The following is a 25,382-nucleotide window of genomic DNA, read 5'->3' as shown; positions in this document are numbered from 1 at the left end:
TTACCCGGATAAAAGAAACCTAAAGGACATTTGTGTGCTGACTTTTTGTCTCTTTTTAATGTAAAAATCAGCCACAACAATTATAATTAATCCACATAAGAAGGAAGTAGGACTTTGTGGAATCATTCTAAGTAGTCTGTACTGTGACTTTTCAAAATGTTCATAGACAATGTCTCACTTTACACCCAGTTACTTGTTTGTGTGTTATAAAATCATGAAGTCACACACACATTGACAGTGTCTTTGTAATTCTTACTCTGAGGTGACAAAAGCGTGATTGTTTATGGCTTTGACCACGTCCTCAAACTTGATCTTTGTGGTCCTGGTCCAGCCGTGGTAGATGATCGGTTCCCCAGGCCCCTCCCAGCAGTCCACTAGAAAGATTCAGCACCACACAAGTAAAACACATTTTTTTAGTGTGTGTGTGTTCTTCTCATATGTAAAGCACATTCAATACATACAGTAGGTACTCACATTCGACACAGCGACATCCCAGACGCAGACAGCGAACATAAGCCTCTGTGGATGACTCACTACGAAGCTGATCACCTGTCAGGTAGCTGGTGACGAACATCAAAAGTTAATTTGCATTTCACAAAAAAAAAAAAAAAAAAAAAAAAAAGAAAATGTAAGGTTTTATTTTTTGTGCCTTTAATGGAGAGATAGGACAGTGGATGGAGCTGTAAATCTGGGAGAGAGAGTGGGGAGTGACATGCGGGAAAGCAGCCACAGGCTGGACTCAAACCTGGGCCGCCCGTTTAGAGAACCGCATCCATACATGGTGCGTGTGCACTAACCACTGCACCACCAGCCATAAACCATGTTTTTTGTGCTTTCATTATCATCATTATTTATTGAAATCTGGTTTGTTTAAATAACATTTTTACTTCAGTACCAGATATTTTCCTTAATTTGGTCTTTTATTTGAACATTTTTGCTACAATTTATTTGCATGAGTTTTCAAAATTGCTCAATATTTATCAAATTAAATTTGAAGTAAATTTCATTTTCAAGATACTTTTGTCTTTTTGATGCATCCATCTTGATTTTCACTGACTATCTTTTATTCTTGTTTGATTCCATTCAGAAGAGGAAGAATACATACTTTAATAATCCCACGAGTTCTTGAGGTGTATTGGGGCGGCTGTGGCTGTCTACATTTTTACCTAAGTATCTGATATTTTATATTTTACTTAACCCAAAGTTGCTGCTTCGTTGTGGCGTAATAATTCAATAATTATGAAAGTGTATTAATGGGATTGGTTACTTCTGATGGTCACTTTACATTGCAACGTCAGTGCGTGAATGGGTGTGAAAGCGCTTTGAGTAGTCAGAAGACTAGACAAGTGCTATACAGGCTCAACCATTTACTAGTCCATTTATTCATGTCATTTTTTTAAATGCTTTGTGTAACATTTTGATTTGTACTTTGACACGACCTTTTACTTACAGTGTTTGTGTGAGTGTGAGTGTGTGTGTGTGTGTGTGTGTGTGTGTGTGTGTGTGTGTGTGTGTGTGTGTGTGTGTGTGTGTGTGTGTGTGTGTGTGTGGTCATACTGACGTGTTGTGTGAGGAGCTGATCCAGTAATGGGACAGAGGATTGTTCATGTCAAGGTTGCTGATCTCTGAGAACTTCTCGTCCCACACAGAGTTCTCCTTGGAAAACAGGAAGCTGAGAAACTAGATAAGAAGTCAACCGTAAGCTAAAACAGTCTTTTATATCCCATGATGCATTATTTTTAGAGCCAATATTCTCATCCTATTTCTAACACTGAGCTCTTTACCAAGTGAGTGGACTGAAAATGTACTTTGTCTGCTCACGGTGTAAGATACAGGCTCAAAATAATGATGAACACAGTGGCCTAAATCAGTGTCTGTTATATCGTCGCATGATCTTGATCAAAGGCAACAAGAGCAGGCAGAGCAGTATACCTCGCTGACAGTGAATTCTGGATCATTGGTTTTTCTCATGGTGTCGTCGATGAAGGTGGTCATCACTTCTCTGACCTGGTTCAGATCACTGGCCCATTGCTCCTGAGGGATGACGGGACACAAAAAGGAGACAAAACTTAAAGCAAATGCTTGTCACTGTCTCCAAAGATACAATTCATTCAAACTTGCAAAAAGAAAATGAAGGCTGTAAATTATATACCATCTGTCCTCTAACAAAATAACAGTTTTCCTTACTGTAAATGATGACATGAACATAGTAAGGGGAAAGCCTCATGTATTTATGTGTCGCACACACAGTAAGTACACTACTAGCAGAACGACTATTTATGAATAAAACCAAGCTCTAAGACGTAGGTTGCATGTGGTCTATTTTTTAAAGGTCACATATTATACTCCTTTTTAACAAGTTTAAATAAGTCTCAGAGCTCCTGAAAACATGTCCGTGAAGTTTCTTGCCAAATATCCACTCTTACCCTGGATTTGAGCATTCCTGTAAACCCCTCTATTTCAGCTCTTCTCAGAACAGGCTGTTTCTGTGTCTGTAGCTTTAAATGCAAATGAGCTGTGTCTGACCATGTCAATCTAGAAGAGCTTGGGTGGCTCGGGCTTTCTTGTACCATGCTTTATTGTTTACAATTAGAAGTCAGACTCAGAGGGCAGAACAAACACCTAGCTGTGGGAGTGTCACCCACCTGGGGGAGGGGTAACTGCTCTGTGTGATGTCACAAAGGGAAAATCTCCAATTGCCCTGTTTGAGCACACATTTTCTGAAAAGTGGAGCAGGCAAAAGACGGAGAGGATGGTCTTTTCTCATTATTGGGGGGTTTGTAAGAAGACTAGGGACACATATTAGTGTTCATAAAACATGGTGAAGTGTATTTGGCATAATATGTGACCTTTAAGCATTTGACCAAGCAGGTACTTAAGATGCAAAGATGTTTAATGAAGTGTATTAACAAATATAAAACATAATGAGTAGAAAATATATTGTTTTAACGTTTAAAAAAAAAAAGGGAAATTATTTGTGGAAAAAATAGTAAAGCAAAAAATGTTCCACAAGCAATCAATAACAAATATTTTCATTTGTTAGGGTGATTCAAAGGTAAATTGTAAGGCTGAATTATTAGTTACAATGAATTAAAAGCTGTTTAACGCTAACAGATAAGCAAATACAAATGAGTGCGCTGTCCTGAGCTTATTTTACCTTCTGCTCGTAGATGAGGAACCTTTGGAAGTCGTGAAGCAGCACTGCTGAAGCGTCGGGTTTATCTGTGTTACTGTAGGTACAATAAAAGACAGCAAACAAACAAAACTGACAAACTTCAAACTAAGGTAAGAAGCTGCCTTTCAGCTGCATCAAAGTTTATAAGACCACATGTTCAGCAGATCTCACCCAAGAATGAAAGCACAGGATTCCTTTTTGAACTCATCGAGGATCTGAGTGTGGAAAAATAACATGAGTGAAAACGCAGAAAAAAAATATAACAGTTTAACTTTACTTCAACGTGATTGATGGAGACTCACCTCATTCTGTTCAAACATGATATGGTTGTATAATTTATGAAACTGCTCAAAGTCCAGCTTGTCTTTTTTCGCTCCAATTTCCTTAGAAAGCACAACAAAAATCCTGATTAAGATAACGAGAGCATCTGAAGTTCAATCATTTTTTAATATTTAAATCTGTTAGTGTATAAAAGAACACTCATTCACATTCTTATAAGGCTTCATTAAGGCTCCTCTTTTGCTTCTTTTGACGTCTCATGTCTAGCTGTTTCAGTGCCTCACATCTGTATAGTTTGTATGTGTTGTGTATTGTCAGTGTTTTTTCAAGAATATGTGACTCTCCCTCAACCAAATGTACCTACGGGTACAAATAAAGTCACCAAAAAATATTTATTTAACAGTATTTAGGACAGTACATAAAGAGAAGAAGAGAACCTGGAATTTGTCTTTGAGGACTCGAGAGCTAGGGGCCTTGTAGTTAAGCAAAGGAAGCAGAGCCTTCAGCTCCTTCATGGAGATACTGGGAAGACAAAATACATCATCAAAATCTGGTTCGAATGCTTTGATGCCGTTTCTCATCTTAAATTCAATCTACAATCTAATTATTGAATATAGACTTTTAAGAAAAAGCAAGAACAACAACTTTTGCAAAGGTTTTATCTTTGTTATTTTTACTTTCAATGCAAAACATTTCCACAGGTTTGCAGGTTTCTAAGTACTACTGAACTCTTATCAAACCTAGCACACAAAACTGATTGTTTTCAGTAAGGTCAGAGTTTTTGTGACAGAATAAACAGAATAGTACCTGTTTGTTTTTGTCTGATTGACAGAATACATCTGCTTCCTCAGCCAACTGGAGGAAACAAACACAGAGAGATAATTAACTGATGACCATTCATAACTGGGAAAATGTGTTAATGTGAGTAATGTGTGTGTGTGTGTGTGTGTGTGTGTGTGTGTGTGTGTGTGTGTGTTTGTGTGTGTGTATGTGTATGTGTGTGTGTGTACGCACCTCTCTATAAGAACTGGAGTTGGAGCTTCCAGTGTCTCTTGCCTCAGGAGTTCTAGTCCTATCAGCCATTTTTCTGCCTCTTCCACAGAATCCGCTGAGGGAAACAAACATCAAGTTTTGTGGGACGATGGGCAGCGACTGTAATTACTTAAAAACATGTAAAAACTCTGATCTGTTGTTCTGGAAATACTGAAGGCCATTCAGATATTTTTTTCCGACATGCAAACAGAGTGTGATCATCACATTTTTATATTGCACTTTACAAGAGATTTCCTGTATTTTTTGTATTTTTTTTCAGTTAGTACTTTCATCTACAGAAAGTATTGGAATATATATATATATATATATATTCTAATACATATATACCTATACTCCCGTTGATTGCTTAGGATAGCAACAACCTGACAGGATGTGATCACTACAGCATCTGTCTGCTCAAATGCACATGTTCAAAGCACTGACAGAGTCAGAGTGTTTCTAAAACTTCCTGACAATATTACATAAAAAGGCAAGAAACAGACATGTACTCAAACTAGAGGCTTTTACCCATCGGCTTTTACTTTAACAGGAAACATTTGAATCATCTTGTCAAAGCCGACAGACTCCATTAATATATTTGTACCTTTCAGAAAAGTCAGTTTTCCACTGCTGCCTCAATTTGTGTGTTTATTTTTGTTATGGTGATGTCTTTGCAGACTTCCCATTAAAACACTGTAGTCACACAATTACACAAAGAACATGATCTGTGAAGTAGTATTAAGCATCTGGTTCCTTTGAAGAGGGAGATGTAAACAGCAGCTTCTGGTTGACAAAGTATTTAAACCTCCACAGGAGGGTCTAATTCTGCGGGGATCCTCTCTGTGATGTTGTCAGAAACATAATGGGTGTACTGTGATCAGGCTCTAGACATACTTGCTCTCCACAGAAATTGACATTATTTTCCAAAGTCGCTCAGTGAATTACACAGATTTATTCATTTTGATAAAGGGGATGTTCCTTTTTTGCAAGAATGGTTCTATGATAAGTGTATAAACCGAAGGAGATGCCGGTCAGCTCCACCCCTTTATTGAGAAGAGAAGCTAGGCTATACATCGTTGCAGATGGAGCCATTTGTACTATTTGTAATTTAGCTTATTTTATAAAACCCAACCTAAAAAGCTAAGACAATGTTGACAGTGTTGACTATATGTAAACATTCTTTCAGTGCTTTACGCCGTCAGCGTTCATTGTCTTCCTCAGCCTGTGGTGCACTGATCACCTGTTTGGGTCTGTGGGTTTCGAGAGGTACTACAAACACAACCAAACTACAAAATGAGCTATTTTTAACTATGACTATAACATGCTGTTTACTGTTGAGGTGGCTTGAATTGTTTTTCTGTTGGGTTTTTTGTTCTCTTAGTTTTTTGTTGTTGATTGGGGGTTCTTGTGCTTTGTTCTTCTGCATGTATGTCTAAGCACTTTGTAAAGCCCTGTTTTTAAAAGTGCTATACAGGAATATATGACCATGAGAATAATTGCATTTCTACCGTATCCAAATATGCTGTGTCAGCTGAGTCAGAATAACAAAATATACAGCCATTACTGTGTTGTGTCAGCTGGACATTCTCTAAACAACTATTGATTTAAATTAAATTCAAATTTAGGGTGCAGTAATGTAAAAAAGTACACCATAAATATCACTTTACTAGGAAAATTCAAGGAACTTGCTACAGGCTAAAACACATATTCTGTGCATCACAAAGTAGTGCTAAAACAAAGGGACTCACTTACAGCCAAATTAAGCATAGAACATTTTTAAATATAAGGGAACACTTTGATCACTGTTGATCTTTAGGATTATTTCACTTAAAATGAGCTAAAAACCAGGTACATATGGCCCCAATCTGCAGAAGTGTATAGCCTAGCTTCTGTCCCGTTGTTGTGCAGAGAAACGCATGGCTGCAGAGAATTGCATGCAAAATAAGCAGACACAGTTTCTGTGCAAGCAGCAACATCTGGTCTCAACAAATAAAAGCCACTGCAGAGTGTTTCATCGAGTGTCCGCTTGAGACCGGCTCCAAAAGAACCGGAGGTTCTTGGTCTTATTAACGTCTTCATCAGCGCACACTTTATAGGGGGTTATTTTATACCTCTTCCGTATTGATTTATGAAGGATAGGAGTTTTAAATAATAAGGGGCTTGGCTGACTGACTGACAGGCGGGTAGCTGTAGCAGTTTGCCAGCAGGCTTTAATCTTCTGTAAAACTTTGCCATACCTAGCAACAGGGTCAACCACACCTCCTCACTCCTTCCTCCCTTAGAGTTACTCTGACAGTGTTCCTAAATCACTCCTAAGCACTCCTTACTAGGTTTTTTTTAAGCTATGTTAGGAACTATCTGGGAGGATTCTCTGAATTGTTGTGAATATGGGACCACTCTTTGCCTGTCCTTAGGTTGACTTGAAAGTTAGGTAGAGACAAGCATTTATAGAATGTAGACCGCCAACGGCAGGCTTCTAAGTACTTCAGTAACCAATACGTGACATCACTCAGGCTTATTATTTACAGTCTATGTTTCTATGCTGCTGTGTTTTGCTTCCACCCATTAAGTTTTTCTACATACACTGAAAATGTGTCTTTTGCAGAGTCTATGCAACAATAAGGACACTTCAGATACTTTGTCATCACAGATCTGCCTCCAGACATAAGAGTATTCTGCATAACACTGGTATCTGTATTTCTCAATAAAGGGGCCGAGTTGACCGGCATCTCCTGTGGGTAATACACTTCTTACTTTCAAGTACCTCATAGAACCCCACTTCAAAAACTATTCCTTCAAAATGGTCAATTGAGCCCATTCTGAAGGTTGATGGTTGACATTGTTGTTGCTTTTCCATAAATGAAGAACATAAATAGTCTACAAATAAATGAATGAACATACATTTTAAGAAATCACATTTAAACGTAAGATAATTAGAAAAATGAATGTAATCAGAGCACAAGACTTAGACCAACTCACCTCCCAGACTGAGCGTGTTCAGGACAAACTGTGAGCCATAAAAGATTGTGAAGCAGGTTTTTTCTTCATGTTTGTCCTTTCCATCTTTAAAGCGCTCGAAATCCTTTGAGTTCCTCCCTGGACGAACCTCTCTGATCTCAAACAGGTCCACTGAAAAACAGAACACATAGTTCCACTGGTTATATTTTCAAAGGGAGGCGATGGACCGTTTGAGCTTCATTATTTTCACCTATTTTTATGCTGCTTATGAGCCGATATATCATAACATGCAGACTATACTAACCTCTACAAGTATCATGAAACAGTGGTACAGAGATTTTACCAATGCACCCACAACCCTTGTTAAAAATCCAATGTAATGCACAAAATGAATTCTTCTGAATTTTTAAACACTGCATGCCACATTATCTCATGAGACTAAAGCACTTTGAATACATTCCTGCATCAGTGGAGCTAATTGTCGGCTAATAGTAAATGGTGGCTTGAAATATAGGAGGAAAAAGTCAAATTTGGCCAGCAGTGCACAGCTTTAGTGGAGCTTCAGGCAAAGGAAGTAGCAATAATAACCCTCACAGGTTTCAGCCTGAAAGATGTCTAAATTAGCACAGAACTGAATATTTGTTTAGGGGATATTTGTAAATATCTTACAAAACAACAGTGTCCCCCCACCGGAAATCTGATTGGCCTGCTATGGTGCCAAAATCCTAAACTATGATTGGCTGTTTGCCCTGTCAGATCATGACTTATGTTAAAATCAACTTGGCTTTGATGCAACAGGGTGATGTAGTTTCTTTTCAATGTGACACATAAACTTTTGTTAGCACTTTGTTAGTAACTTAGACATTTATCTACTTTTTGAGTCTTTAAATAATTGAGCTAAGATTTTAAGCTATACTCTTGTCTTACTTTTTGAAGTTAAAAAATGTACATAAGGATATAACATCTTTTGGATACTTTAACATGAGCATTTAAAGTAGATGAGTTTAGTGGAGATAGAAAGGGTAAATACGTGTCATTTATCTGCTTCCCCTTCATTCTGCAACTTCATGCTACCCCTGCATAAGTCAGTCCCTGCATAAGTCAGAAATCATCTTTTTTTGTAGCCAGTAATGACCATATCTGGACAAAAAGGGTGGAGCTAGAGATGGGGGAGGGGTTAGCAAACACAGCAACTTATCTGCTAACACGAGTAGAATCTTTGATAGCAAGATGCATCATTAATTCAACCTAGATTAGCCAATTATAAAAACTAAGAAAGTGTACTTTCTAAAAATGACATCTTCTTGTAAATGACTATGACTGCTCTAAATGTCTCATTGTAGAACAGAACTCCTTACCAGACATTTTTACTGTCACCATGGTAACATTGTCAAACCCAGCTAGCCATGCCCATAAAGTCTCACCGTTTAATGGGCAGTTTTTCCACTAAACATAGTATATTACAAACTGATCAACAAGCTACGTGAAACTAGCAGTTTAACATAAAGACTATTAAAAACATAGTCAACTGAAAAGTAAGGTTTTTTTTGTATAACTGTATTACTACATGCGACCAGAAGAAGCCTCCTGCTGGCGATGTCAAGAAGTGCAGGTTAAGACACTTAAGTTTTATTTAGTACAATAGCACATCATGTTTCAGCCAATTCATTTTGCAAAACTTAGTGATGACATAATGTCACTCAATTTGAAAACTAACCAAAGTCAGTAATACTAATAACACTGTATGCATTCATTTCAGTGATAATGATGAAGGTTATTCTTTTGTTGCAGCATGAATATACTCACAGACGCCATCAGTCTTGTCTGCAGTGCGTGTCCATGCCACCTGCTGGGTCTCCATGATGACCTGCACAGTGAGTCGCTCCGCCTTCTGCCGAAACACCGTCATGACCACGCCCATCTCCAGGTCCCGTTTGATCAGAATCTTCTTGTACTCTGTCATCTCACCCTGCTGCCCCCAACTAGCCATCTCTGCAGCTGAGTCAGGACAGAGAGTCAGATGGTTAGTATCTGCTGCTGAATGCTGTCTGTGTGAAACGATTAGATTAAGTCTTCTTGAGCAGCACAATTTGCAAAATCCTTTCCCCCAGATACCAATGATGCTGACGCCCAGATTACAAACTCTGATGCTAATGCAAACAAGCCGTCATGTCATGTCACTGCATTGAGTCATTACTGTCAAGTGACAAAGACAGATTTATTAAGAAACTGAACAGAATAGGATCAGATTGTTGTCCATATGTTTGAAAAGACTGAACTAATGATTCCCAGATACTTTTTTTAATCACCCGGTAAGAGACAATATCACATTTGATATAGATGTGACGAAATAAATTTAACATAATAACAGCTTAGCTTACCCAACAACAATTGACACTAAATACATTTGTATGTTTCAGTTAATTCGATAAACCTGCTAATTATCATTATCATTGAATTGTATATTTGTTAACTGATGTAAAATGTGTGACTCAGTTTGCAAAAACGTGGAATGGAGTTCACTTGCCTTTTAAAGACTAAATCGATGGAAGGCTCTGATGAATAGATGAGGGTTGTACCTGATTCTGAATTTGGTCAGTAGAATCACATTTGGCTGTACAATGCAAATAATTCACTTGGTTCTGGGGGTTGTTTTTTTTTGTGACATCAAAGTACTACACGAGCTGATGTGAGTCTAATGTATGAGCTTTAGACAAAGCTGTCTGTCAGCCAGATCATATCCATCCGACATTCGTAGTTATTTGAGTCACTTAAAAGATGTTTTTAGAAGTATCATATAAACCAAAAGAAGGATTTTAGTCAGCTAATGGAAGCAGCCTCAGTACATCATTTGGCTCCTAGCTAAACCCATGTGAACCATGAATACTGCAAGGTCATTTTGAGTCTCAGCCTATCATGCTGTTTCACCTGCATTTCTCTGTGTGCAATGACACAGCAAAAAAACAACAACACAATAACTTCCTCACAGTTGTATGTCTCTTTCAACAAATGAGATTCCAGTTAACGTCTATCAATATTATCCACTAATTGATGGAGAGAGAAATGTGTTCACATCTCAAACATTCCCTTCAAATGAAAAGATTAGCACAAGGAAGTCAACATTCAAGTGCGGGAGGTCACACAATATTGATCAACCTCCTGTTGGTCAATGTTGATCAAGGAAATGTTGATCAAGGAAATGTTGACACATCATAATAGAGAATGTGCTTTTCTTTCTCTGTTTCCTGTAACACATACAGTAGGTTGCCCTCCTGGAAATACGGTGCAACATGTCTGTGTAAGTTCCATCCAGGTATTTGGTAAATGGACTTGAGCTTGAACAGCGCTTTTCTAGTCATTCACACGCTGATGGCAGAGGCTGCTATGTGACGTGAACATCAGAATGAACTTATCCCATTTATACACCTTCATACGCCGCTGACAAAGCAGTGGGGTTAAGTGTCTTGCCCAAGGACACATCGGACATGTGGCTGCAGGAGCTGGGGATCAAACACCTGACCTTCTGGTTGACAGACGACCGACTCCAACTGAGGTCATTCAGAGCTTGATTCAAAGGCCAATCCAGTTTCCCTTGGATCCAGCTTCATACAGGTAGATTATTGCTAATTGTTCAAAACAATAAACACTATTTTTAATTAACAATTGAACCATTTATTTAACAGATCTTTTACTACAATTTATTTTAAAAATTTGCCCCACACAGTTGGATTTGGGCAGGTGAGTGACAAAAAAAAGCACCTGACTCCTAAACAGAAAATCCCCAATGAACGTCATCTTCACATCAGATCCAATCACTTTCACTCAAATACCACTACTTCTTCATACTGTCACACTGATGACATGTTCTTCTAGCTTAAATTCATGTAAAGTTTATGGATTAAAGAAGCTAAAAGAAAAGGTCAGTGAAGAGATATTCTTTCATTGACTCCTAAATCGTGCAAAGTCGACTCCTAAGTTCATTGTCATTAGCAAACAGAGCACTTGAAACATTTGAGCATCAAGATAAGACTCAGACTGAAACGGGATTTCTGATTCTGTTACTGATAGGGGATAATTCATAGACCATTGTGGGCAATATAATGCTTTGAAAACAGACCTTATCTATGTAGATGCTATACCAATTATTTTCACTGAAGGCTACTTTCATAAACAAATTACTTCATTAAAGAATATTCAACACCGTTCATTGTCAGCCCTCCTTGTTTTGACCACTTCCTGCTCAGCTGTGATGCTCTGCTCCGTGTGCTGTAGACGGGGCTGAGAGGATTGTAAACTATGGAGTCTGTGATGGACAAACTACCCTGTGCTTACAGTACCAGCTAGAATGAATGTGCCAAGTATGAATGCTCACTGTGTGCCCTCAACAGGGCTCAGGATCCTTATCGACTCTTCTTCACACACAAAACCGAATGCAAATTTAGGAGGTCAAATATCTTACAAAGACCTCTTTCTGAGACAGTTGATTTTACTATCATCAGTATCTTCTCTTGGATTCAATCAGTCACTTATCTATGTCAGTCATTTGTTTGCCCACTTAAACACACAGTATGTAAAATCCGGTGATATCGAGGCTGGTGGGGAATCATGGGAGTTCTCTCTGCTTGATCGAAACTGAAAACTGTTCCGATTTCAATTACAATTTACGCTTCCCACGATCATGAAGACATGAGAATCGAGATTAAACGATTACTGTGTTGCATGCTGTGCTCGTCTTATGTTTTGTCATGTTTACTAAATGTTAGTGTTTGTTGTTATATTTTAGCCACAAAAGTATTTCACCACTACGTCAAAACAAAGTTCATTTATTTTGATGTATTTATCTATTATTATAGGCTATATTATAATTTGTATGTATTACTTGTTTTTAAAGTGTTAAGAATGTTAAAGTGTAAAGATGATTGTGATCCAGATGTTATAAAATTAAACTATATGGCTCTGCGTTTACATTTACAGACACGGGTAAAAAAAGGTGATCAGAAACAGTATGTGCAGTACTGTTTTACTGGTAATATTTAACTAATATTTAACTTGCAAATGACAGTTGCCAATACAAACAGTCCCACAGGAAGAGTTCTGTTGATTAATGTGGAATGTAATAAGACTCCAGCAAGTAGGAAGGCCATGCAAAACACACTGTAGCCCTGAGGGACCTCATTCTTCATGATCAGATTAAAAGACGATGAAATACATGTGTTCATTCATTTAAGGTAGAGAAAGAATTCAGACAGAAATGTGCAGATAAATCATTTTCTAAATGTGAATTAGAGTGAAAACACACAGGCTTATCAAATACCCGGTAATATCCATATCATACATGTGATGGAGAAAGTTCAAAGCATTCCTCAGGGTTCTAAAATGAAATGAATGATTAACAAATTACTTCTACTTCTTCTCTGGTTGTTTTGACAGCATGAAACCTTTGCCCATGCTGTGTGAAGGGACTGACCCTGCTGGCAACACTGCATCCTTCTTAAATTCCTTCATAGCAGCAATATGTCTGAAAAGAAACTGTGATAATACAGCCGCAGGTGTTCATGTCATGCATGCACAAACACATAGCTACATCGCTATGTGAGGAGGATCTGATGACTTTGCTAAGTTTAACATGTTACATTGTGTATCCTCCGTGGTTCATCTCAAATGTATCGAACCCGACATTTAGAACCTCTAACAGTTAGAACAAACTTGACCTGACGTAAACTTCCCCAGTCGATTATTTTGATTATTTTCAGGGTAGTCACGTTGACGACACGTCCAATCCGCTAAATGGAAGCAATGTTCGTCGTTTGGACACATTTTGTCTTTAGGGAAGACGACACCGAAGAAAAAGAAGTCAAATGTAAACACTGCAGAAAACTGTTATTTAAAGTTATTCATTTTCTACTGTTTTGGAGAAGTTAAATTCTACTTTAAAACTTAAATGTGTCGTTTTCATTTCAAGCGATGCTTTGATTTCAGTTCGAAATATTTAATAAATACCTACAAAATAGTTCATCAGATATTACGCACTCTTTCATTAGAAAAACTATCCCAGCTTTAATAGTTGAGCATATTTAAAGTAGAGACCATGTCAGTGAACTCTGAGGGCAAAAAAGAAATAATTGTTCATTAATCATCATCTAAGTGAAATGTTCAATTAATCGTGATATTGATTTGAGGTCATATGTAACACTCACACATTTTCATTTAAAAAAATGAATGATTAACAATCACCAGGTTGGACATGCAATACCATCAGAAAAAAAGAAAGGCAGAAGTATTCTGTAATTTAACCAGTGTGTTAAAACCAGGAAAAAAATGGATGATATATTCCTGGCAAGATAAGTGACAAGAGCGTCTAGCAATGACTTTAAGGACAACCAAACCTATGAAACCATTTCTCTTGCTTGTTGCAACCATTCGACAACAGTGCTGTTGAATCAATGTTTAGAGCTGTTACAGTTTTAAAATAAAGTTATTACATATTAAGTTACAAACAAAGAGCTTACTCTTTTTAAATCCAAAATATCTACATCTCAAACACTGTTTAAACAAAGACAAAAAAAACAAAGACATGTTAGCAGAGTTGCAGAAAGTGAATAAGCAATTAATTTCTATGGCAACCATTTAAGATTCTTGGTTAGGTTGTTGTTAGGTAAATCATTATCTGATTTCAACCTGTAAGTCCGGTTTGCTTTGGTTAGCTTTCCACAGATATGTAAGCTATAGAACAAACTAGAAGTAGGCCACATCTGTGACTGTTAGCGCCACCCATGGCTCCTGAAGTAAGCTTTGGAAAAGCTTCACTTTTCATGTGAAGTCATTTTTAGTTCAAAACATCCAACATATATTGGTCTCCTCCAGAAAAACAAAACACCAAGATAGATTTTATTTTGAGAATCTGTTAGCTATGACAGTCATATTTGCTTGAATCTTGTTAACAACAGTTATTTAACCCTAAATTATATTTTGCCGTGAATATATTTTGCAATTAATGATTTGAAAGGCAGATAACGACGTCCACAAACAGAAAACAAACTATTTCTACTTTTATTTTTAATAGTTAAGATTGACCATTTCTGATGCAGTTCGGGTGAATTGAACACTGAAAGACTTTAGTGACTGATTGAAAAACAGGTCATCCTGTTTGACTTTTTCTTTGATCTACGTCAGTGAGAAGAAGGATTGCTTCACATTCAGCCTGAACACACATGAAGGAGCTCTCACTGTTTACTGTAACTGCATTCTAGTCCACACTTCCTTTGTCAATGACCTGAATACAGCCCTATGTTACATTTTAACCAACTATTCAAACCTTCATTAAGAGTTCCTAGCTTTGCAGACAGAATAATATGTACTGCCTTTATAATAAGAATGTAGTCTAATTGATTCTTGGAGCCCGGCTGTTTTGAGCTTTTAGCTTTAAAAGCAGCTCTTTAAAAGAAGAGACATGGCTGCTACCTTAACACCACTTTTTTTTTTTTTTTTTATCATAAAACAGAAAATCGTAAAAGAGCATCAACATCTCCATAAAATCCCAACAAAAGCTGAAAATAGTGAGATTCACAAGTGATAGATGTTCTGAATAATGCCTGACAGAATCAAAAGCGCCAAGTGACAAGAAAGGGGAAAGTGAAGATGTGTAAAATTGTGGGCCTATTAAAAAGTTAGAAACATTGTTCTATTTAAATTTTTAACTCTGCTTTATACCAGGCAATTTGACATCCAATCTATGATTTGTAGGCCTAGATAGCCTACATTTTTAAGAAGGTCTATATTCAACCGAGAGATGTATTAAATAGCTACATCCTTGTGTCACCACGCTAAACCTTTTCATTCTGATAAACCTATTTCGTTCTTGTTTAGCCTACACAAGTTTCCAATAGTTACTCCCGAGGTAACGAGATAACAACACGCTGCCTCATTTCACGATAACAGATACATTTAATCTGAACAGTCAGTTTCTTGGCAGCAGGTGTTTGACAGATGGACGGACTGACTTCATGTTCAGAGCTGCATTCAGCCGCCTGCTCACAAATATCATCTACTGCAGCCCAGCAATATGCCGCCAGCAAACAAACAAAAAAAAAAGCGGATTTCCCCACTTCTTATTCAAACACAGGCACAAAACAGAGATCTTAACGCGAAATTATACCGATTTTAAGAAAGCAGAAGACCTTACCTTACAAATGAAGAAAGGTTCTTTTCGGCTCTGCAAACTAGTTTTTCTATCTGCTCATGATTTGATAGTTGGAAGCTGGAGAGGATGTAAAGTGTTGACAAAAGGGCCAGCCGCAAAACGGTCAGTTCCTCTTTCTGTGTGTACAAGGAAGTAAAAGTTAACTTGCATTATATGCATAGTCTACAACTTATAAAAGTCCGGAAGCAAAGGGACGGTATCTATGCAAACTAGCCTGTGCAACAGTATGCGTGTGAAGGAGGGTCTGTTAAAGTGACATCGAGCAGGCAGGAAGGACTTTTATTTATGATTTAAAAACTGACTTTTAATTCAATATTATGTAAAAACCCTGCCCACACAATCCTCCCTCTGAGGATGAGTGCAGCCTGGGGTCACACAGAGAGCTGCACCAGATAAACCTCATCATCATCATCATCATCATCAACAGGTTGTACAAGAGAGAGGTCTTTTTTTTTTTTTACAAGATACCCCAGAATCCCATTATGCAATTATTTTATTTATGAGCAGCTACTCCAATTATACATTTAAAACTTAAAAACAAAAGATAACTTGGGGAATTTTCTTTTTTTTCAGTTAGCTTATCTTAAAATATTGGAGAAAGGACTTTTCACATCATAAAGATAAGTAAAAGCAGGGAACAGCTTGAAGAAAGTCGACTCTGCTTTCATCTTGAGTTTTATGTTTCATAGTATAATGCAACATTGCTCCTGTGCTTATTTATTTTAGGGGGGAAAAAACTCCTCTCATACCCTCCTATCATTTATCAGAAAAGCATCCTGTAAGGTACACAAATGGTCCTTAAAGGGATAATTGTGGCCCTTTATTTAGTTTTAAAGGTACAAAGTAATTCCAGAAAGCAGAGGGTATACTGTACGGTAATTGTTCTTTTAAGAAGCTTAAGTTACAGGATATAATACAGAAAATCATTGCTTAAAATCTAAACAGAGGATTAGGTTTACTGCAATAAAACGGGCTACTGGTAGCCTACATTTCCATTAAAGTCTTAGTCTGTGGGGCCTGGAGCTTAATTATAAACTTAGCTGGGCGGTTATTTCAGCTAGACTTTACATTTGCATCGTTATTCAAATGAATATTGAATAGTTTACAAAAGTAAAAGTGTATAACTTTCTCAGGCATATCACTCACTCAATGTAAGTCTTTGTCCAATTAAATGTGAAATACTGTTTGCTGTTTACACCTCTTCTTCGACCGACCCTGTGGCACAGTAACTCTCCAAAAGCAGACACAATGGTAAGGAACCTCTGATGTAGAATATTATATGAGCTGTGAGGAGCTCTGGCATCAAGAAAGCTTCAAGAGTTTTAGAAAAAGGTTAAACCAATCAATCTTTATTTGTTTGTATAGCGCCAATGGGATAATGTCAAATCACCAGAGCACCAGATACCAATCAAATAAAAGCATACTGAGTTGAAGTGGGCGTTTATCTAATACTATATATACAGAAGAAAAGCTCCATCTCTCTAAATAAAGAATTCCCTTGCACAAATATAAAAACAAGTACACACATTCTGCATGGGGATGTGTCCTACACTCCTACGTGTGAACTGCTGTAGAGATTTGCATGTGTAACTTGCCTCAGTTATTTGCATGATAGCAGATCAGGAGGTGAATACAGCCTTTCACACTCTGAGCAGCTGTTTTTCACTAACAGAATAAGAGATCTCAATATGCAGATCTTGTTACTTAAGACAACATTAAACAGTCACACATGTTCAAATAAAGACACACTGACTGAGCTAATGGGCAACGTCAACCAAGAAATATAAGACACACACACACACACACACACACACACACACACACACACACACACACACACACAGTGTCCTCAGTCAACTTTAGGTACTGTGTTCAAGTGAAATTACTCTGAGAGGTAATGAACACATTTTCAACAGCACTACTGTACAAACTGATGATACAACTGCATAAAGGTCTAAACAGGACCTTAAAGAAAATGATTTATGACTGATACATCGACCTGGGTTCACATTGTATGGCTGCATTCTAGTCTGGGGTGTGTCACATTATATCAGGGTCCCAGATCTGTTAAATGTTGGGGAGTAGGGGAGGTAATCTTTAAGAAGCAGTGTTTTTTTAATGCTCTGTACATCCCAGACAAAAGTCATAAATTAAATACTCTACTTTAATATAAATACACTGGATGATCCTCCCTGTCAGTCTTGTCACCTCACTGCTCACATATCTGATTACACAATTACACAAGAATGGCAGAGAAAAAGTAGTTTGTTACAATAAATGATGACGCTCTCATGTGGACCCGTCCTGAACCTCAAGTGAGGCAGAGCACATTTGTCGCTGTCTCTTACTGGTTTTTTTCCAAAGTTACTGATCCAAGCTTTCAGGAAAATGATCATAAACAGGTCAAACCTTTTGAGCCAACCTATCGATACTGTTCCTAAAATGTCCAAAACGATGACAAGAAAGTATGACAATAATTAACAATTGAATAAAAGAAAAAGAAAAACAGACACCTGAGACGATGTTGTACACATCAAACCTGATTGAAATCACCTGGTACTATATGTCAGGTCTATAACAGACCCAGATCCCGGGTCCTTCTTATCTCAGACATACACTCATTCAGGTCTGCTAGAGTGGTTTGTATAATATATAAATAAAGCTTCTCCACAGTTTGAGTTGAGTTGAAGTATTTAGAGTCCCTTTACTGCTTTGTATTTGAGGAATTCTCTGAATAACTTTCATGTATCACTTTGGAAGAAGTTTATTAAATACTCATAATGATCAACAACAGCTCAGAATAAAAACTGGAGACACTGACGCAGGGATTTTCAATGCTTCAGCAATAAACACATTTACGCAGAAGTTCTGATTCTCAAATTATATTTTTTCCTAAGTTATTCTAAAAGGGATTCCTTCATCATTGAAATCAGACCTTAAGGAGAACTCTTGTTTGTAAATATTGTACAAATGTGTTAACCAGTAATGCAGGTGATGAACCAAATCTTTGTGATTAGGGGAGAAAGGAAAACGTGTGATTTACCAGGTGACTTACGTTCCAACTCTCATCTGTGGTCAAGAATTGTAAGTAAAGACCACAAGAATACGATTTGAAAAACCATCTTACACAAGAAGCCTCGTGGGTCATTAAGAGGAGCAGAAGTGTCTGAGCAGGATGAAAGACTGAAAACCTGTAATCACTGTGGGTATCAGAGGCATGTCTTAAAGTCAGAAGTGGAGGTTATTCAGCCGTGTCAGGTGATTACATCTATACTCATGTCCGTACCAGGAGGAGCCTCAATACATCAGGATTGTTTTGGTCTATCTCCCTGTTTCCAGTCACTGGTCCTCGTCTTCCTCGGGCTCTCTAAGACCCTGACTGTGCAGAGTCTTCCCAGCCATTTCCATCATGGCCTGGACCTCTGGATCCACATCCAAGATACTCTTCTTTCCCTGCCCCTCTTCGCCCTGAAACACAAAGCATACAAAAATGTCACGGGGGTAGAGGGCTGCATGGGGATTGGGATCTTGCAGGAGACAGGCAGTTTTAAAGTTGCTGTGGGGTGGAGCAAGCACTTCTCCTGGCACACCAGTACACCTGTTAGCGTATTTGAGACATTGCCTTTACAATGCCTAGATAACATAAATGAATAAATGACCTTAATGACTGAAACCGAAAACATCACAGACTACTTAAGATCGCTGTGGAGGAAGCAAAAGATGACAGTTGTATGTCGCCCTGTCCCATGCGTCTCTCCATTAAGATGTGCCTGCAGACTCTATCTGCCTTTTCTGATGGCGCAATAGATGCAGGGATACTCAACATGAAACTGCTAAATTTAAGCTGTCTTTGTTGAACTTCCACATCATGTTCACATTTCTGTTATGATTCCTTTAATTGATTGCAGTGTTTGACTGCTATTCTGAATGTAAATGGTGAGAATTTATGCTTGTGCAGGCAGGAGTAGACACGTGTGTGAGCAGGAGTGGATCACACACACTGCTGGTTTCACACAATGGTCAGAAAACCAGCAGGAACAGACAGACGTGGGATAAGAAAACGGGCCTGCAGATGGCTCGTTTTGGGGTTTAATTTTTCACACATGGGGGGTTTAATTTTTCACACAATGAAACAGTATAATATTAACCTTTTATTACCGCCACATAGTCATAAGCTTATATAAACTATTCAAGTGTAATATACATTTAAAAAAAAGCAAAACTGGGGCACTGGTGGCGCAGTGGTTAGTGCGAGCATGTATGGAGGCTGTAGTCCTCCAAGTGGACGGCCCGGGCTCTAATGTGACCTGTGGCTCCTTTCCTTTTCTGTCCTAACTCTCCAATAAAGGCACAAAATGCCCAAAAAACAATCTTAAAAAAAAGATAAAGAAAATAACTGTGGCTCGGACAGAAAAACTAAAAAAATAACTTAAAAAATAAAGATTTTCCCTGTTCGTAGTCTTCAGATGTCACGATGACATTTCACAATGAAAGGGAAAGTTTCAAGAACCCGATGATGTCTCTGGGTAGTAATTATAATTATTGATAAGCAGATTAGAGACTGATGAAATAAGTGAAATCTTCATCCGACTCTATTATGAACACGTGCTGTTTGCTTTGTGTTGAATACAGCAGTCATTAATTAATAATTATTTGTCACAATAACTTGATTCGTGTTTGGCCTAAACATTTTCTTTGAGCGATGAAAGTGCTCGTGTAACCGTTTTCCTTTGACCACCTAAATCAAATCAGTTCATCCGCGAGATCAAGTGGACATTCTTGCAGCATTAGAAGATATCCCCAGCAGATTTGAAGAGATATTGCATTAACAAGCAACGGTCAGATGGAAGGAATCTGACATCATGATAGCTGTAGCTGACTCAGAGTCTAAAAAATGATGGAATCCAAATGTCCTTGTACTCTATTTGTACAAGTCTGACCTGCATGCTCTCCTCTGACTGACTTCTCAATAAACTAGATCGAGAGTACTGTTATAATTTTACTGAATATGGACTTTTGTCTTCCTCTTTTCTTTTTTTTATTCCATAATGCAAAACTAGCATACAATGAAACAGCATTAGCCTCAGTTTGAGCGCAACCCACTGACCGAGCATTTCATACCCCACCTAACCCTTGTACCCATGCCTCTTTTGAGACAGATGTGCAACAAAGAACCCAAAACTTAATGAATAAAAGAAACCCAAGACTAAGTACTCCTCTGACCTCCTCTGGTTCTGGGGGTTTGCCGACCGCCCACACTTCCATCATGTCCAGCGTGAAATCCTCCTCTCCAGAGATCTGAGGGCTGCCGTAGGTGGTGCACTTAGGCCGTGCACGGCTGTGACCCCGGCCAAAATCACTGTCCAGCCACAGGCCAAAGTATCCATGCTGACCGCCCATGCCCTGAGAAATAAACAGTGGAATCAGGACTTCATCATCACTTTAGTCCATCGAAATATTTCTACAATTCAGCTGCACTATCCTCCTCTGAAATAACATTTGATTCAAATGTGAGAAAACAGAAGCCAAAGCATTAAGTGTGTCAGTGGAAACCTACAATCAGGAAGATGATGATGTTAATACCAACATTAATAGTTAATCAAAAGACAAACATTTACTGAATTCCCCTTTAAAGCTGCATTGTTTGAATTTGTCTCCCTTTTTGGAAACGAGAAAAGAACAATAAGATCTTCTCTTAACGTTATCATAGCACATATTAAATATTCATGCTCCTTTGAGCCCTGTTTTTATTTCTCCATACAATCCTGAGAATAAAACCTTAACGAGTCTCTTACTGTGGCTTTCTCAATCCTTATGTCTTCTTTAAATGAAGGACACATCTTGACTAGTAGCAGGTAATTCAACATAAATTATAAAATACAGTACATGTGATGTTGACTATGTTGTCTACGCTCGCTGATGTTAAATTGTGCATAAATGTGCAGAACAGAAGCTTTTATACATGTCCGTACCAGGAGGAGTCTCAATACATCAGGATTGTTTTCCAGTCACTGGTCCTCATCTTCCTCAGGCTCTCTAAGACCCTTTTTACAGCTTTTATACATCATGTGTGAAGCTGCCTTATCAGTCCAACAGAACTTGTTCACTCAAAGGAACTTAATGATTCTCCCGTCCCCTGAACTTGTGTGTTGATGCAATCCTACTATATTTACACTCAGTGCACTGGCTTAATAAGAATTAGCTTCTTTTTTTTTTTTTACTTCCTGTAATATTTCAGTTCCCCCATGGTGAACTAGTGCAGCCTCACCAGTCCGTTCGGCATGGTCTGCTGGTTCTGGTTGAGGTACATGAAATGTTGGTTGTATCCTGTTGCCGTATAAACTCTCAGTGTGGGGAACACTGTGAACAGGAAGCATCTGGAGTCACCTACGTGCACACACACACACACAAATTATAATGAGCTGAGAGAAAAGTCAAGTGAGTGCCCACATTATTCAAACAATTAGTATTACTTCCTCAAAGCCCTCTTTCATTACAGCAGTCTTGATCTGGGGTTTCAACCTAAACAAAAATGAAAGTACTCTTTCTACCACAGAATTATAAAGTAATAACCTGAGTATTACTGCTATAAAAAACCTGTGTGTCTGGGTTATGTCAGCTTCACCATACAGAGAAATTATGACTTAAAGTCATTAATTAAAAGCATCAACATACATGTTACTTTGGTAATTTAATATGCCTACTTACAAGCTGCTTCACTGCAATACTTTTATGTCTGTTATCATTTATCTCCAAATGATGAGAAGTGAACTGGAATATTTGTATTTCTTAATTTATATGAAGTAACATTTGTTTCCTTGCTTAATATTTCATGTTGATCATGAAAGCACTCTGTGTTAAGAGGGACCTGGTTTCTTCTCTCACCCTGGAACTGAGGTTTGACCTCCCAGGCGTGGGATGCAAAGCCGCCAAAAACATGTCCCTTTGTGTCTTTGAGAAGCAGCAATGTGGGCCCACGCTTCATCAGGCCGGCCACCATCCGGGTAAAGCTCTCTCCATGCAGCTGTGTGGAAAACACAAGCCTCCAGGGGGCGCTGTAGCTGTCTGGCAACTTCAGATATTGACACAATGAAAGAGTGTTTAAATTTCAGCACAGTAAATAGATTTTCTTTACTTTGTAGTGAAAGATGAGCCACATTCAGCTTTATACTATTTACTCTAATCAAAGAAAGAGTGTCAAACTGTGGTGTAATTCTCTCAATGTGATGTATATACATTTGTATTCTGACCTGTGGTGCAAGAAACATTAAGGTAGGGAGGTCCAGCATACACCTCAAGTTTTTCCATGGTGTCTCTCTGCAGGGGGGCAGTAGGGTGGGGGTCGGTCTCCCGCTCAGGGACACATTCAGGCCCTCAGCTACCAGCATCTCAATGTACAATGACACCTGAGAGACCCTGAAGATCCAGTCCTCTAGACACGAAACATCACAAAGTCCCTGATCTGAGAGGAGAGGAGAGGAGAGGAGAGCAGCATCATTTCCTAACTCATAATATATTCTATAAACTTCACAGATGTTTAGTGTTTTAATGGAATTTTTATACACGCATTCTTACCAGATGGACAGTTTTGGTTAATCAAGCAGTTTTAATAGTGTATTACCTGAGGGTTTGAGTTCAGAACACATCTGCTCTGCTAGTAGTTTGACACCCAGTGAACCATCACCCATTCTCTCTGGCTGCCAGCCCTGCAGACGCCCTCTCTGGACCAGAATCTGAACTACAGCAGAAATCAGGTCCTGTAGGAACTATAAACAAAGGGAGAGGGCAAACCATAATATCAAGTAGAGTAAAAGAAAACTGCCAGAGAAGTTGACACATTACCGCCTGTATCATATTTCCGTCTTCTCACCTCTGCTACCTGCTCACATGTGACGGCTGACGGCACTGCGACGCCACACTGTGACATGGCCATAACAAGAGGAGCCCGTTCTTCTGCAGTGCCTCGCAGCGTGTCTGCCAGAAAGATGACCAACTGCTCTCGACCGACTCCAGAGGAAGAAGGGGTGCTGGTCTTCCCAGATGATCCTGCTGCTGCCAGTCCAGGGTCAATACTACACATGCACTGGTAGATCCTCCTGACCATGGAATCAGATGCCAGGCCGCCCATCGAGGACTAAGAGTGACAAAAAGAGGAGGTGATTATAAGCAGGCAATAGATTGGCAGAAACAGTATTCTGGTAGTAGGAATAAGAGAGTAGTACTCTTGCAAATAGGGTGGTTATGTTCTCTTATTTTTTTTAATCAAAACGTTAAAGTATTCTTTAAACAGCCTGACAGACTTCATGGCCTTTGCAAATTTGATTTGTTTTCTTTAAATGCAGGGTTGGTCATTTTCAAAAACTAGCATGGTTTTGAAAGTAGCCTGCCCTCAGTGCTCCGTCTTCACCCGCCCACCTCCCCTCTGTGCTCCCTCAAAACAGCCCGAGCACTTGAATTATTAATGTGCATAGTTGTTTAAATCTTCTGTATTATTTGCCCTGCTTATGATCACACTCTCTTGAATTGAACCTGTATGACTGGTCCATTAACTGCTTCATAAGTCTCACCTGCAGCATCTCAAGTGTCATGGCCTTTCCCATGACTGTCTTCCCTGAGGATCCCGCAGTCCCCCCAGTATTGCCCTGGAGTTTGTCGAAAACCCCCTCAACCACAGGCCGCTCCTCTGGGCGGAAGCGGGCCAGTCGCTTCTGCACCACCACACTCTCTGTGTTCCCCATGATGCTCTGCACTCACTGTGGAAAAACAAACAAAACACGTCAGTGTCTTAATGTTTAAGGGCAATGGAGTTATATTATAAAGCTAATCCACCAGAACACAGAATACACATTTTGTTAAACACACTCAAGTAATTATACAACAATAAGATTAATTTCATATTTCAAGAGAATTTGCAGAAATAATAGTTTTTTTCTAATTCTACCCAGACACTTTGTTTCTTGCATTACTTTTCTTTTGGAAAAACAACAAGTTTAAATAGAGAAATATGTGTACAAATTCTAAAATATCTGTAGGTCTTGTTATTTGTCCTATGTGTCTTGCTGTACTGTGTCCTGTGCCTGACTAAAAGAAAGGCTGTCAGTACTTTATATCAACTTATTTAAAATGAAGGTCTCTCTTTTCAACAATCAAACACCTGAAGGTCCCTCACCAAGAATGGGATCCAGAGGTCATCCAGAGCACATGTATATGTAATGTATAATTCATATAATATAGCAGTATAACAACATAAATACACACTAGTATTGTCAAAAGTAATTTCAGTCAAGTCAGAAAGTGATATGATAACGTTAAAGGTATTTAGTCATATTTACTCGATGGTAGCTTACGTTAAAAAGCTGTATAAAATACTGATGGCCTTTTATCTCCAGAGTTGAAAGAAAAAAAGCCTTCATGATGTCTATGGTTAGAGCTTATATGCTAAGCTCACACTAGCTAGTGAAGATCATGACTTTAGCTGTATCACCTCTGCAAAGACCGGACCTTTATATTAAACACTTGATGATACTAGACATGAAAGACCATTTTCTTATTGCTGGGCATTATAAAATAATCACTTAATGCGTCTGCATGCCGCTAACCTTTTAAAGAACAGCAGCTACTGTTTCCATCCTGCTTCTAGTGACAGCAAAATGTAAACTTCCGGGTAAGAATCCAGATGACGCTTAGTAGTAGCCAATCAAATGAGGTCAATGTTCACATAAGGCTTTGTGATTGGTT

At 38.5% G+C, this 25,382-nt stretch overlaps 2 protein-coding genes across 4 annotated transcripts in view; both read right to left on the bottom strand.

The window, feature by feature from the left end:
- Positions 1-15,841, bottom strand: part of LOC109990082 (1-phosphatidylinositol 4,5-bisphosphate phosphodiesterase gamma-2) — a 29,812-nt gene extending 13,971 nt beyond the window's left edge. The window contains exons 1-13 of the mRNA XM_065956613.1: positions 15,627-15,841; positions 9,251-9,442; positions 7,466-7,615; positions 4,469-4,562; positions 4,262-4,309; positions 3,892-3,976; positions 3,478-3,558; positions 3,347-3,390; positions 3,158-3,230; positions 1,933-2,034; positions 1,562-1,680; positions 475-560; positions 256-374 (exon numbers count right to left, since the gene is read on the bottom strand). Coding sequence (XP_065812685.1) covers positions 256-374; positions 475-560; positions 1,562-1,680; positions 1,933-2,034; positions 3,158-3,230; positions 3,347-3,390; positions 3,478-3,558; positions 3,892-3,976; positions 4,262-4,309; positions 4,469-4,562; positions 7,466-7,615; positions 9,251-9,434 — 1,185 coding nt within the window. The 5' untranslated portion in view covers positions 9,435-9,442; positions 15,627-15,841. The remainder of the gene's footprint in view (positions 1-255; positions 375-474; positions 561-1,561; positions 1,681-1,932; positions 2,035-3,157; positions 3,231-3,346; positions 3,391-3,477; positions 3,559-3,891; positions 3,977-4,261; positions 4,310-4,468; positions 4,563-7,465; positions 7,616-9,250; positions 9,443-15,626) is intronic.
- A 2,551-nt stretch (positions 15,842-18,392) lies between these two features.
- Positions 18,393-25,319, bottom strand: meak7 (MTOR associated protein, eak-7 homolog). 3 transcript variants are annotated; one of them, XM_020641049.3, is made up of 9 exons: positions 25,244-25,319; positions 24,212-24,397; positions 23,515-23,778; positions 23,266-23,410; positions 22,895-23,106; positions 22,530-22,716; positions 21,913-22,031; positions 20,868-21,047; positions 18,393-19,112 (listed from the first exon to the last, which is right to left on the bottom strand). In XM_020641049.3, the coding sequence occupies exons 2-9, from the start codon at positions 24,380-24,382 to the stop codon at positions 18,984-18,986; spliced, it is 1,407 nt and encodes a 468-aa protein (XP_020496705.2). In that variant the 5' UTR covers positions 24,383-24,397; positions 25,244-25,319; the 3' UTR covers positions 18,393-18,983. The 3 variants fall into 3 exon arrangements, with proteins under 3 accessions (XP_020496705.2, XP_020496713.2, XP_065813051.1); XM_020641057.3 differs by lacking the exon at positions 25,244-25,319 and adding an exon at positions 24,992-25,120; XM_065956979.1 differs by lacking the exon at positions 25,244-25,319 and adding an exon at positions 24,814-24,832.
- Positions 25,320-25,382: the final 63 nt, after the last annotated feature.

The sequence above is a fragment of the Labrus bergylta genome, chromosome 7, assembly GCF_963930695.1.
Source record: "Labrus bergylta chromosome 7, fLabBer1.1, whole genome shotgun sequence".
Lineage (NCBI taxonomy): Eukaryota > Metazoa > Chordata > Actinopteri > Labriformes > Labridae > Labrus > Labrus bergylta.
This window is presented reverse-complemented; position numbering and strand designations above follow the sequence as displayed.

Excerpts from the sequence above, each read along its gene's own strand:
- meak7 (XM_020641049.3), bottom strand. The coding sequence starts at position 24,382 with ATGGGGAACACAGAGAGTGTGGTGGTGCAGAAGCGACTGGCCCGCTTC. Across the intron at positions 23,779-24,211 it reads TGACACTTGAGATGCTGCAG|TCCTCGATGGGCGGCCTGGC; the intron begins GTGAGACTTATG and ends TGTCACTCTTAG. Across the intron at positions 22,717-22,894 it reads TAATGTTTCTTGCACCACAG|TTGCCAGACAGCTACAGCGC; the intron begins GTCAGAATACAA and ends CAATATCTGAAG.